Source organism: Urocitellus parryii, unplaced genomic scaffold (assembly GCF_045843805.1).
Source record: "Urocitellus parryii isolate mUroPar1 unplaced genomic scaffold, mUroPar1.hap1 Scaffold_43, whole genome shotgun sequence".
Classification (NCBI taxonomy): domain Eukaryota; kingdom Metazoa; phylum Chordata; class Mammalia; order Rodentia; family Sciuridae; genus Urocitellus; species Urocitellus parryii.
This window is the reverse complement of record NW_027553833.1, coordinates 1540045-1554188: the sequence shown is the minus strand read 5'-3', so window position 1 is coordinate 1554188 and position 14144 is coordinate 1540045. Positions and strand designations below refer to the sequence as shown.

Here is a 14144-nt window from a genome sequence, read left to right as displayed (position 1 = left end):
TCTTGAGGCAGCCTCCAGCCATGATGAACAATGTACCTGGTCTTTCCAAGTTCTCTGTTAAGGTTCCAATTAGTGATTTTGTTATTGCTGTTGCATAGGTTTTAAGTCTTCTGCCCCAACTCTTTTCTCCCATAAATACTATTGTAGTTTGTGGTCATTCAAAATGGAAAGTTTTTACCAATGTAAATATAATACTACAGGGAAACATTTATATTCAATTCAAGAAACATAGGAAAAGCATTTCTTAAAAATTCATAGATAATCACATTTTTCCAGGAGTCATAGGAACAATCACTTTTGTTCTAAATTCATAGGTATCACAGAAAAAGTGAGGAAGTAAATTGTGGTCAAAGGCACAGTGCTTTTATTTATTTATTTATTTTTATGGAGATTGATTAAATACAGGGCACTTAACCACTGAGCCACAACCCCAGCCCTTTTATACATTTTATTTAGAGACAGGGTCTCACTGAGTTACAGCCTCTCTAGGTTGCTAACGCTGACTGTGAACTTGTGATCCTTCTGCCTCAGCCTCCCAAGCTGCTGGGAGATGTGTGCCACCACACCCAGCACACAGTGCTTTGGAAACTCTGCTCTTTTACTTAATGAAGTGTGTTATCTGGAACTCTGTGATCTTTGGAATTAAGCTATGTTTTCAATAAAATGGAGGGGTTTTGATTAGATTTATACCAGTCTTTCTAACTCTAATTTACTGTGACTTTTTGAGATTTCAAAGAAAAAACACAATTATTATTGTTCATGTAATCCAAGATGCTTTGATGTTGGGTTTTGGCTGCTGAAGATTAAACTCCAGGCCTTGCATTTGCTTATCACACCCTCTACCACCAGGCTAAAGCCCCAGATACTGCTCCGGAGGCTTTTTGGTGTCACAGAAGATGTCATATGACTTTCACAGGATAATAATCATAATTTTATTGATTATAGGGATGTATCCTGATTGTAGACGTATTCAGATGTCTAGAATTGTATGACTTGGATCAACGAACTAGTGTAATTGAAACTAAACAGGTATTGTTTATAAAAATTTTATGCTTCATCTGTGTTTTTAGTACTCCATTCTTTCAGTCCAATTAACAAACTAAAGTTTTTTCATGTTAGAGAGGTAAGCTCTGGACAAATATGTAGTTAATAAACATGGATTGATTCAGATAACAGAAAGTGTCTTATCTTTTCATCAATGCTTTTAAACATAGTTTAATGATACCTCTAACATTTCAGTTTGGAATTGATGGAAATAAAGTACCAGCTGATATGATTTTTCCCCTCCTTCCTCCCTCCCAATTCCAGTAATGAAATTAGTAATCAAAGAAGCCTAAAGGTAGATAGTCAGAAAAAGGAACATACAAGGGCAAGAAGATAATTAGGCTGTGATATTATATTGTCTTTACAAGGCCAAACACACTAGGTCTGATGGTTTGCTATGTTCCCCTTTGTGTCTACCTTTTCTTACTCTTTTCTAGCTGAGCATGGACCAGACCCCCTTTTTAAATGCTGTTTCAGGTACACTTACAGTAGTTGATTGGAGTTGGGTGAATAGGAAATTTATTTGTCATTCCTGTAGGAGAGGCAAAATATTTTTAAAAAATCAACTTATTTTAATTATGCTTTATTGGAGCTTCATAAATAACTTTAAATGCTATTAAATTATAAATTAATAATCAGAATAGAAAATTAATACATTTCACAAAAGACATTCGATTTTGTTAATAATGGGAGAATTTGAAAATATATACAATAATGGAATTTCTCCAGAAATTCTTTTAAGCATAATCGATGGTTCAGAATGATGAATGAAATTCCTGATTGGGTGTGAATTAATTTGGTTACTGATTTGTTGTGATAAAAACCATTTAGGTGAGATTGATATTAATAGTCAAGCTGTCCTAATATTTTAATATATCCTGATCTTAAATTGTATGAGGTATAAGGCTAAAAGGACCATACCTCCTAACAGGCAGGTTCATTAAAGGGAATAAACAATAAGCTCTTGCATTTTTGGTGGCTGTGAACATTATTATAGTCTTGCTCAGAAAATACTTTGGACATATGGAATAGGAGTGGCAAGCTTGCTCAGTTTCAGTTGTCTGCCATCTAGAGCCCAGAAGTTTTATGAAGTAGTTAATGAATTGTTTTGTCTTAATTCTGGTTGTTGTTTTCAATGTTCATTTGCTTTGAAATCAAATGTTTGTTATTAAATCATATTAAGCATTAGTTTTAGATCTCTCTAGCTATTCAGGGTGGAATATGATCAGTTGGGAGATTGGAATTAGGCTGTTTGAGAGTCATTTATTCTGATATCTAGAAAAAGGGTGACTTTTGTTGGTTTCAAAAAAGAGGATTATAACCGTATTAAAAAAATTCAGTAAGTGGGAGCTGTGAGGTTAGAGTTTGGTTGGTCTTGCTGTAGTTTTTTTAAACTAAGAGCTAATTAAATGTATTAGTACTTATGGATAATGATGCACTAAAAATCTTTCAAAGTAAAATTAGTTGGAGATGGCAGTTTCTCCTAATTTTTTTCAGCACAAGTAATATAGTTCAGAATGATTAATGAAATTCTTGGTTGTGTTTGAATTAATTTGGTTATAGATTTATTTGTGGAATAAAAATATTTAGGTTGAAAGCAATTTTAATTGTCAAATTATCCTGATATTTTAATATGTCCAGATCTTGAATTGTAACAGGCATAATATTTCTGATTTATCTTACTTAGGAAAGGGAATTCTTGAAGAATTATGTCCAGCGAATAGTTGATGTTCGACCTACATTAGTTCTGGTTGAGAAAACTGTGTCTCGGATTGCCCAGGACATGTTACTGGGACATGGCATTACTTTGGTCATTAACGTAAAGTCAGTGAGTTCTTATTTTTTAATTTTTATGTCACTTAAATCCATAGCTTTTCACTTTATATTTGTGCATGGTAGGTCTACAGTTATCTTTATTTCTTTGCTGCACCATAGAAGACATGGTAGGTATTTCATTATTAAGACTGAAGAATCTCAGATTAGAAGAAAATCTGCTTGATTATATGACACTTACTAAAAGTTTAATTAGCAAGTATTTGTTGGTCCTTTATTTTGTTTGGGGGAATTGTACAGCAGTAAAAATGTTCTCTCCTTTGAGAAGATTACCCTCTGCAGAATAGAGGCCAATTCTAGGGAGTTTTTCTTTCTTTTCCTCCACAGTAGCTTGTGATAATGCATGATACTCAAATGCATTTTGATAATATTATTAGTATGCGTATTGTATTTTAGTGGGCATGTTTTAATTACTTAGCAACCCAGTGTAGACTTAACTCTGACTATTGTTTATAATGTTCATTTGCTTTGAATTCTAGAATAAAAAACTGATTTTAATTATTAAAATTAAGGAAATTCACTATGAGGGTCACATCCCCATTACTTTTCCAGGTTAAATTCACTAAGGTTTTTATTTTTTTCTAATTTTGTAATACAATGTTTTTCTCTTGTAGCAAGTTTTAGAACGAATCAGTCGGATGACCCAGGGAGATTTAGTGATGTCAATGGACCAGCTACTCACAGAACCACACTTGGGCACTTGTCACAAATTTTATATGCAGATATTTCAGTTGCCTAATGGTGAGTGATTTTTGGCATAGATTCACTTGAGATTGGGGATTTCAGAGATTTAATGACCTCCTTAGTACTGCAGCATTTAGTTAGTAGGAAATATCAAGCAGCAGTGGTTAAGTGAGTGTAGGCAACTGTAGTCTTATTCTTGGTAGGGTGGTTTTTGTTTTTAAGACATTAAGGTAGTGAATTAATTCTGTTGGGACTTCTGGATTATCACCTAAACCTTCTTAACTTTTTGTTTGTTTATTTGTAGAACAAACCAAAACACTGATGTTTTTTGAAGGCTGCCCGCAGCACTTAGGCTGTACAATCAAGCTCAGAGGAGGCTCTGATTATGAGCTGGCTCGAGTCAAGGAGATCCTAATTTTTATGATCTGTGTAGCCTATCATTCTCAACTAGAAATCTCCTTCCTCATGGATGAATTTGCTATGCCTCCCACATTAATGCAAAGTCCTTCATTCCATTCTCTGATTGAGGGACAGGAGGAAGATGGGGCTGTGCAGGAGCAGTATAGCAGAACCTCCCTTCCCCGGGATCCTGACTACCCTCCTGAGTTTCTGCCCTCTGATGATAACACTTTGCTGGAATCCAGGATTATGTTTGAGAAGGGTGAGCAGGAAAATAAAAGTATTCCACAGACTGTTGCCTCTTTGAAGCATCAAGAGTATGCCACATCTGCTTGCCCAGCTGGTGTCCCCTGTGCTCTTTTCCATTTGGTACCAGAATCATTGTTGCCACTTCATGTGGACGAACAGGACGCTGTCCGCAATCAACAGCCAGAGATTTTGCAGCAAATAGAGGAGCAAGATCCCAAAAGCCAGATGAGAACCTTTAGAGACCCTCTACAGGATGACACTGGATTATATGTTACTGAGGAAGTTACCCCCTCTGAAGATAAATGAAAGACTTATTCTTTGGCCTTTAAACAGGAGTTTAAATGCTAAATAGTAATAAAAATGCTAAATAGTAATAAAAAATAGTAAATAGGAAATGCTAAATAGTAATGGTGTTAAACAATTTTTTATTTGTGAGACTGGCAAAAAGATCCACGATTAATGAGGGTTGGAAAAAACAACTTGCATAAATTTCTATACACTTCTGTAAATTTCTTGAAAGTGATAGGGAGGTATCTTAATGTATGGGTACATTTATATGCCTTTGACCCAGTCTTCCTCCTTTTTATAATCTATTGCTGAAGAACCAATTAAATCTGTTTGTATAAGGATGCTTGCATTTGCTAAGAATATATGTACTAGGATATTTATTGAAGCAATGTGTTTAGTTGTTTGTAGTGAAAACAATGATTTGGATTGCATTTAATGACATGGATAGAATCGATGATACATTTTTGGTTTTTTTGGTGTGTGTGTTTGTAGTAATGGTGACTGTACCTAGAAATGTTCTATCACCAAGCTAATCCTCAGCCCCCCACCTTTAAATTTTTTTTTGCAACATAGTCTAGCTAAATTGTTAAGACTGATTTTGAATTTGACAATTTTCCTGACTCAGCTTCTTGAGTTGCCAAGACTATAGGCAGACACTATGACATATGGCTTTGTGATATATTGTTGTGTGTTAACAAGGAAGTTGTATTTTAATATATGTAGCCTCATTTTATAATTTTTATAAAACAAAATCATCTGTGTGTTCATACTTATGAGGGTATTTGTGTGTGTGGATGTTTTAGAGAGCTAGCAAAGAGGATGGACATATGATTTTAAACTACAAACCACTGAGCTTGGGAGGTGGGGTGGAAGGCTTCTCCTCAGATGCACAGAGGCTTTGTGTATTTTAAGAACTTCTTTTTGGATTTCTGTAGCATAAATTTGAATTTCAACAGATAGCAGTTGCTACCTCATAGAGAACAAAAACAGGCATAAAATATAGGTGAGGAAATACCTTAGAATTTAGAATTCTGGGCATCTCTGATTAATGTTATATTCAGTTATCAGATCAGACTTTCATATGGACATTTTAGTTTCATTTTTCTCCCCAAATAATACAATTTTGAAAGAGTATTTAAGAAAACAAACTATTTAGTATTTTTTTATATTTTAATTTAGACTTTTTAGATTGTCTTTCTTCAAATATCAAGTTTTCTTCTTCCTTAAATATAGTTTCTTGTAGTATTGAATTCTCAGCAGAACTACTGCAGTGATGACAGGAGACTTTACCAATAGAGTGGAATATATTGTATGTTAGAAGCAGGTAGAATTAGATGTATTCTGACTTCCAGTGGCTCATGTGTTCCTTCTCCTTCAGGTGGACTGTCTGAATCCTGCTAACCATCAAAGACTGTGTGTGCTTTTTAGCAGCTCATCTGCCCAGTCCAGCAATGCTCCCAGTGCCTGTGTCAGTCCTTGGTAGGATTCTTCTCCCTGTAAACTATTGCACTTAAGAACAGAATTCTAGCAACTGACAAAAATGTAGACATTCATACTTGTTTTTAGGTATATGGCACATTGCTGGTCATAGCTAAGTTGACAAAACTCTGAAATTTGTAAATATGTAATTTGTTTATGGGAAGAAATAAATGAGAATAACCTGAGAGTGAAAAAAAATGTGAGGGATAGAAGAGAAATTTGTACTTACAGAAAGAAAGTTGACACACACAAGTTGAATTTTGATGATAACTGTTAGGCAAATTTTTCTTCAGATACCATTTTTATAAAAGCAATCAGCCTTTTGCTATATTGTTTTTATTTTTGGTGCTGGGGATTGAACCCAAGGGCTTTGCACATATTAAACATGTGCTCTACCATTGAGCATACCCACAGCCCAGTCTTTTGCCTTATTAATGGGTTTTATTCTAAAACTTAATTCTCTGTTGAAAATATAAAACATATTTTATAATGTTATAAATTATTGTTTCAAATCACAGGCACATGATGCTCACATAGACTATATAGTTTTACATGACATAGCTTACCTTTAGTTTAACATGTACCTTGTAGCTCAGTGGTAGAGTGTGTGTTTATATTTGTGAGTCTCTGGGTTCCATCCCCAGTACCACACACAAAACAAGACAAAGTACTATAAGAATGTAATTATACTTTCTGCAGTATTGTTTCCGTGATATTCTGGAAGTGGTATAGGTCCAGTAGGCAGATGGGGGTTGGGGAAGCCCACAGGGATTTTCTCTGGGAGAAAAGGGACTCCTTAGGTCAAAATTTGAATAAGAAGTGGGTTTTTAAAGGCATATAACCTAACTCTTGTTTGTGAGCATTTGTAGATTAGATAAAAAGTTAGCAGTTGGATGCTTAGTAAGAAGAGCTGCTGTTCTCCATGTTCAGTAAAGGTGTGGACTAGAGAGCAGACGACAGAGTCCTCTTTTTATGTTTAGGAGGCATAAGGTTTTGTAAAGGAAACTTTTACCTCTTTCTAACTCAGATCAGTTTTACTTAATTAATATTATAGTTTATGCATCCTCATTAAACAATTTCATAAGGTACTAATGGACTGGGAGTGGAAAAGATGGTATGGTGTTGCTAGTCCAAACTTTTTTTACAAGATGATGTAAAACCTGTTCTATAACGACAAATATTACCTCCTTTAATACTTCATCATAAGCCCATTTTATAATCAGAATGTGTGGTCTCATGAAGTGTATTTGCTGTGTGGTCCTTATGTTTCTAAGAAGTGATCTCTTCTTTTAGGATTGTAACAATGGAATTTTATGGGAAGAATGATCTTACATTAGGAGTATTTTTAGAGAGATACTGTTTCAGGTAAGAGCTAATTTCCTTGTGTTCCATTATGGCTTTTTGAAGACCAGAATTTCAACCTAAAACATAAGTATGAGTTTGATGTCAAGTGTTATATGGTCCTCACTTTAACACCACATTAAACCATGCCATGCAAAGAAGTAATCTACTTCATATTCAAATTGGGATGTCTTATACGGCACTTTTCTCATATATTTATCAATCTAATAACCTTGCCATCCCTAGGGCTTTTTCAAATGTCTTGTCCAATAGTGATTCAAATGACAGGCAAGGGAAGTGTTGGAGGCAGCTAGCTAGTCATTTTAAATCTTAGTGCTATCATTCCTCACTTACATGACAAAAGGCAAGTAATTTAATCTCTATCATTCCCCCTTTAAAGGGAATACCAGTCCCCCAAAATGTCTAGGTTTTAATGGATAAAATGAATCATCTTGAAATTGTTGGACAAATAGAAATGACTTAACACACAGTAGTTGATGACAGGGGTTCAGCTGCAGCTCAGAGCAGCAGGAGTGCTGTACACTTTGCTCACTGGTCATCAATACTCTAGCAAGAATGCTGCTCTTTATTGACAGTGGTTCTGAGTAACCAGTATTCATTATTCTTGGTTTCTATGTTTTATGCTTAATATGAGAAGGGCTCTTTTGTTTGTCAAAGGCCTTCTTATCAGTGCCCTAGCATGTTCTGCAATACTCCTATGGTGCATCACATTCGGTGCTTTGTCCATGGGCAAGGTTGTGTGCGGATAATCCTTAAGGAGTTGGATTCTCCAGTACCTGGATATCAACATACAATTCTCACGTATTCCTGGTGCAGAATCTGCAAACAGGTAAATATACCTTGGTACTATAATATATGACATTTATTTCTTTATTTGTATAGTTTTTTGGGGAGGTAGTAATCTATAGTATTTTGAAACTGGTTGTAATTGGGCTCTTATTTTATCTTCCTTTGCTATATGTTCAAAATAATGTTCATTTTTTGACAATTTCACTACTGAAATATATCAGTCATTAAGTAAAATTCAGGTGCTTTGTTCAGTAAAAATATTGAGACCGTATCTTGACAGTTATTAATTATTTTATTTATTCATTCAGCAATCACTCATTTTGCACCATCTGTGTGTCAGGAGGTACTGTGCTAGGTCCTAGGAATGAAAAAAGAATACAGACTTTTCATCTAGGGGGTAAGACAGATTTGTAAAGTTAATTATTGCAGTATATCAGGATGTTTGCACAATAAATCTGAGCTTCTATCAGTATTTCTCTCTGAAGAGGTATGAATGAGACAGTGTTGAAAGTGAACCCTACTGATTTTCATGTACAATCTTGAAAAAGATATGAGTTTTATTTCTTTCATGTGCCTTTCTTTACTTTTCTAACTCTGGGGCAAATATTTGGCAGCATGATCATGTTTTTCATACATAATTTTTTTATCCAAATTACGGTGAGTATATATCCAGTTTAACTTCATTGTTACCATGGCTTTTTTTCAGTTTATTTTTGGAAGGAATATATGACAATTAGAAAATAATAGTATGACTTACGATAATATCTGCTGTCAAATCTAGTTCCTCCTGCATTAGCAAATATACCAGCCTAAAATCATTCTATCATTTATCAGTCTTACTTTCATATTTATCTTATAGGCCTTTAGTTCTCATTAGATAGTTGGTAATATTTTTTGTGAACTCTGTAGATTGATAATTGCATTAAAGGAATAACTTGAATTTGAACTTTATATCTTGCATACTTCAGTATATGCACTTTATTTTAAAGACAAAACTTTCTGCTTTGGGGATTCTGATAGAAAAGAGTTTTGTTACACAAAAATGAAGAACTTCTAGTGTAAGAAAATTTACAACTTAAAAAAACCAAACATAAATATACTTAATATTAAATATATTAAATTTCTAGAAACCATGGTTATAGAAACAATAGGCAAAGAGCATAACATAGCAACTTAATACAAATGGACAGTAAATGTGCAAATAAATTTCACATTAGTAATCAAAGCAATGAAATCAAGTAGAAATTAAATAAAATGACTTTTTTTTTTAAGAAATGGCATTTCAAATATTTATAATTCCTAGGATTGGTAAGAAAGTAGAGATTGATATTCTGAAATACTGTTGGTACTGGAGGTTTTATAAACTAGTACAACTGTTTTGGAAAACAGTGTGTCAAAAAGTATGAAAGCCCATAAGAATGTTCATGCCCTTTGATATTTTATTAATTTATTTCAAGGATGTAACTATGAATGTTTTTATGTATGTACAAGGATGTTTAACACAGCATCATCCAAATAAGGTGGAAATTATAATGTCTTACATGCACATAAGTAGGGATTGGGTTTAATATTCTAATGTAATAGGATAATCCTACAGCCATTTAAAAAGTTGTAAAGATTATCTTATGATAAAAATATTCATGATTTCTTGCTCAGTAAAGAATAAAAGCTTATAAAATTGTAGGAAAAGAGTTTGTACAAGTAACATTTACTGTGTAAATATATATTCATATATAGAAAGTAAACATACAGGTGTATTGTTGTTGGTGATGTGATTATCAGTGATATTTCTCTCCCTCACAACCCTCAGCTCCATTCACCTATAAACTTTTTTCTCCCTGTTTTCTGCATTCAGAATATATTGTTTGTATTAGAAAAGACATTTTAAAAAATGAAGTTCTCATTATTATTAGATAACTTAAATTATTTTTGTCGAATTCCAGGTAACACCAGTTGTTGCTCTTTCCAATGAATCCTGGTCTATGTCATTTGCAAAGTACCTTGAACTTAGATTTTATGGGCACCAGTACTCACGTAGAGCCAGTGCTGAGCCTTGTGGTCACTCTATTCATCATGATTAGCACCAGTATTTTTCTTATAACCAGATGGTGGCATCTTTCAGGTAAGGAATCAAAGGGATCTTGTACATTGTCATATTTCCTGAAGGTTTTGCAACATTTCTACTGTTACTGGATTGAATTAAATTGTATGTGTCATCTCCCACGTCCACCCTTGCAAAAGCACAGAACCAGACACTGCTAAGAGCTATCAGTGTTAACTTAATCTACCTAAAAAATGTATTATTATCCTTACTTATAGACTTTATAGACCTTACAAGTGAGGATAATAATATTGTATGTTCATTATAGAGCTAACAAGTTTTGGGGTCTTGATTTGAACCCTGGTTGACCTATCGGTTTCACTTTTTTTAAAAAAAAAACTTTTTTGTAGTTATAGATGGACAGAATGCCTTTATTTTATTTGTTTATGTGGTGCTAAGAATTGAACCCAGTGCCTCATCTATGCTAGGCAAGCTCTCTGCCACTGAGCTACAGCCCCAGCCCCTCGGTTTTACTCTTTGTTTTGGCATTCAAGAAACTCTGTCAGAATTTTTGCTAAGGTATTAACTACCATAAAGATAATCAAATACTTGTAATAAAGCTAAAATTTCAAGTTTAATAAGTAAATAATCACCACTGTGGTATTAAATAATTTGAGGAAGGGTTCAGGCTCTGGCTTCAGAATATATCCAGGATCTGAACACTTTTCACTGCCCTCAAAATTTAGTAGTCTCAGACAGTTTCCTTTTGGCCTTGTCCCACAGCCTGTGCTCAGTATGATCTTATTAAAGGAAAAATCAACCAAGGTCATTTCTCTGCTCTAGATGCTGCACAGAGTCCCCGTTTCACCCTGAGTGAAGGCCAGAGTCCATTTACTGGCCTATAAGTCCTTACAGGCTCTGTCTGTTTGCCTAGGGCCTATCACTGTCCCTTCACACATGTGCTAGCCCCTTGGCTCAGCCTCACCTGTGTCAGGTAGGTTCCTGTCTGGGAGCCCTGTGCTGGTTCTTCTTTCTCTAAGCTCTTCATTCACAGGTATCTGCCTGCTGTTTACTTACTTTGCATGAGTGTCTGTTCCAGTTTTCCCTACTCTGATCCCCTCTCATGACTAGTATTCCCCTGCTTCTCTTTCTTGTTTTGTATTTCTCTGACACTTAGCACTTGATGTATGTGTTTTAAATATTTATTTGTTTTTTAAAGAGAGAATTTTTTTAAATATTTATTTATTTTTTTTAGTTTTCGGTGGACACAACATCTTTATTTTATATTTATGTGGTGCTGAGGATTGAACCCAGCACCTCTTGCATGCCAGGCAAGCACGCTACCACTTGAGCCACATCCCCAGCCCCAATTTATTTGTTTTATTTTAAATATTTACTTGTTTTTCCTGAATCATGAGGAAATATCTTCAGTATCTAAAATAGCATCTGGGACATTTTAGACTCTGAGGGAACATTTGCTAATTAGAACTTATTTCTTTTCTTAAGCAAGAGCTTTAAACGTGAAAGTACTGTGTAGGTGGGGCATAGCATTGACTAGGCAGTACCTTAGGCGGAAAGGAAATATTCTCATGAAGATTCCTCAGGAGTGGAAAGGTAAAGAATATCTATACCTATACCTATTATATGAAGGAGTCTCTTCCTTACTCATAGAGAAGGTTTATATCAAAATCAGTTTTGTTTTTATAACAAATGAGGATAACTTCAAAAGGATACTGATGGCATCACAGTGTAGTGATGAAACAAAACAAAATCTAAAATTGGGGAAAATATTTATGATTGAAATTTGTCTTCAATAACTTTGATTTTTAAAAAATACAACTTTATAGAAACTTTATTTTTCTTTATGCCTTATTAGGATTTAATTGACCATCTGGATATATCTCTGCTCAAGGTATTAAAATAGTTTTCATTTTTCTGCTGTTACTTGTATTTCTTCTCTCAGTTATTCTCCCATTCGGCTCCTTGAAGTATGTGTTCCACTCCCTAAAATATTCATTAAGTGCCAGGCCCCATTAAAGTTGTCCCTTCTTCAAGACCTTAAGGACTTCTTTCAGAAGTAAGTTTCAGTTTCTTTGGTGATCCTCTTTTTTTAAAAAAGTCTGTGATGTACAGGTATCAAGTATCAAGTATCACGATTTGTTCATTTAACCGTCTTTGAAAATGTCGATAACTTTTTTGAATTGTATGTTATATGTGCTTTATGGAAAAAAAAGTAGACAATACAGAAAAGCATTTTTTTAAAAAGTTGAACTCTGACAATGCAAACAACTGTGAAAATTTTGAAGTATATCCTTCAGGTCTTTTTTGGTGTGCACAATTATATGATTTTTAATTAGATAGGACTTTTTTCAGTTATGGTTTTGTGTCTAGTGTCTTCTTTTTTACCTGTTTATGTGGAGTGGGAAATTTGATCTCACCTTCTTTAAAGTATGTAATGTTCTCTGGTTTTAGAGTTTCACAGGTATATCTAGCTGTTGACGAAAGACTTGCATCTTTGAAAACTGATACATTTAGCAAAACAAGAGAGGATAAAATGGAAGATATCTTTGCACAAAAAGAGGTAGTTCATTTCTTTAATAGAAAATCAAAAAGTCAATTGTCTGCTTACTAGAAATTGTTTTTTGTGGGGAAGGGTTATCTATATAGTGCCTATTTACTGAAATTTTATCTTGTTACCTGCTAGATGGAAGAAAGTGAGTTCAAGAACTGGATTGAAAAGATGCAAGTAAGGCTCATGTCTTCCTCTTTAGACACTCCTCAGCAACTGCAGTCAGTCTTTGAGTCACTTATTGCCAAGAAACAAAGTCTTTGTGAAGTTCTGCAAGCTTGGAATAACAGGTATATGATTTTGCAATTTAATTAATATTATTGCCAAATTGGCTGTGCCATGACATTTGGTAAATTTAAATAATTTATTAATTATAGACATTTCATCATATTCTTTAGTTATAAAGAAACTTCACCTACCCCCTCCTTTCCCTTTTTTTAAATCCTTTAAAATGTATGGTCTAACCTTTAGATTGCTTGTGAAGATATAAAAACCAAAGAAGGGAACAACCTTCAGTATTGTTTCAAATGTGTATGCTGCTGAATGGAATTTGACAGAATTAGTGTGCAATGAGTAATAATTGGAATAATTAGTGTGCAATGAGTAATAATTGCTATGAGAGTATTTTAGTTAGCTTTTTTGCTGCTGTGAACAATTAGAGAAGGAAAAGTTTATTTGTGGCTCATGGTTTCAGAGGTTCTTAGCCATGGATGGCTGATTCTATTGCTCTGGGATGGAGGTAGAACATCATGGCAAAAGAGTATGACAGAGGGAAACACTTCAGGAAGTAGATCCAGAAAGCAGAGACAGAGACTTCTGTCACCAAGTACAAAATATATATCCCAAAGGCATACCGTCAGTGATCCACCTCCTCCAGCCACACCCTACCTGTCTATATGCCACCCAATTAATCCCTTCAGGAAATTAATGCTCTTATTAGGTTAAGGCTCTTATAATTCAATCATTTTCCTGAACTTTCTTGCATTGTTTAATACATGAGCTTTTGGGAGATAACCCATATATAAACCATAACAGGGGTGAGAATTCCAAATATATTACTGTATTTATCTTATGTCATTATTTAAATATTTATTTTTAGAAATATTTTTCTTTATACTAATTTGCTATTCTTTTATAATTGTAGTCATATCAACAAGAGCTCTTGATTTGTTGGTTAGATATGATAAGAATTTTGTCCTAGATAGGTACAACTTTAAAGTCTGTTGCAGAGGCTGGGGATGTGGCTCAAGCGGTAACGCGCTCGCCTGGCATGCGTGCGGCCGGGGTTCGATCCTCAGCACCACATACCAACAAAGATGTTGTGTCTGCCGAGAACTAAAAAAATAAATAAATATTAAAAAAACTTCTCTCTCTCTCTCTCACTCTCTCTCCTCTCTCACTCTCTCT

General features: G+C 34.4%; 1 protein-coding gene across 1 annotated transcript in view; it reads left to right on the top strand.

Annotated features, from left to right (window-relative positions):
- The first annotated feature begins 3564 nt into the window (after positions 1 to 3564).
- LOC144252460 (1-phosphatidylinositol 3-phosphate 5-kinase-like) overlaps positions 3565 to 14144 on the top strand; it is a 50164-nt gene continuing 39584 nt past the window's right edge. Inside the window, 8 exon segments of the mRNA XM_077794766.1 lie at positions 3565 to 3618; positions 5876 to 5976; positions 7270 to 7341; positions 7996 to 8167; positions 10071 to 10249; positions 12132 to 12245; positions 12641 to 12749; positions 12873 to 13027. Of these exon segments, the coding sequence (XP_077650892.1) occupies positions 3616 to 3618; positions 5876 to 5976; positions 7270 to 7341; positions 7996 to 8167; positions 10071 to 10249; positions 12132 to 12245; positions 12641 to 12749; positions 12873 to 13027 (905 nt within the window). The 5' untranslated portion in view covers positions 3565 to 3615.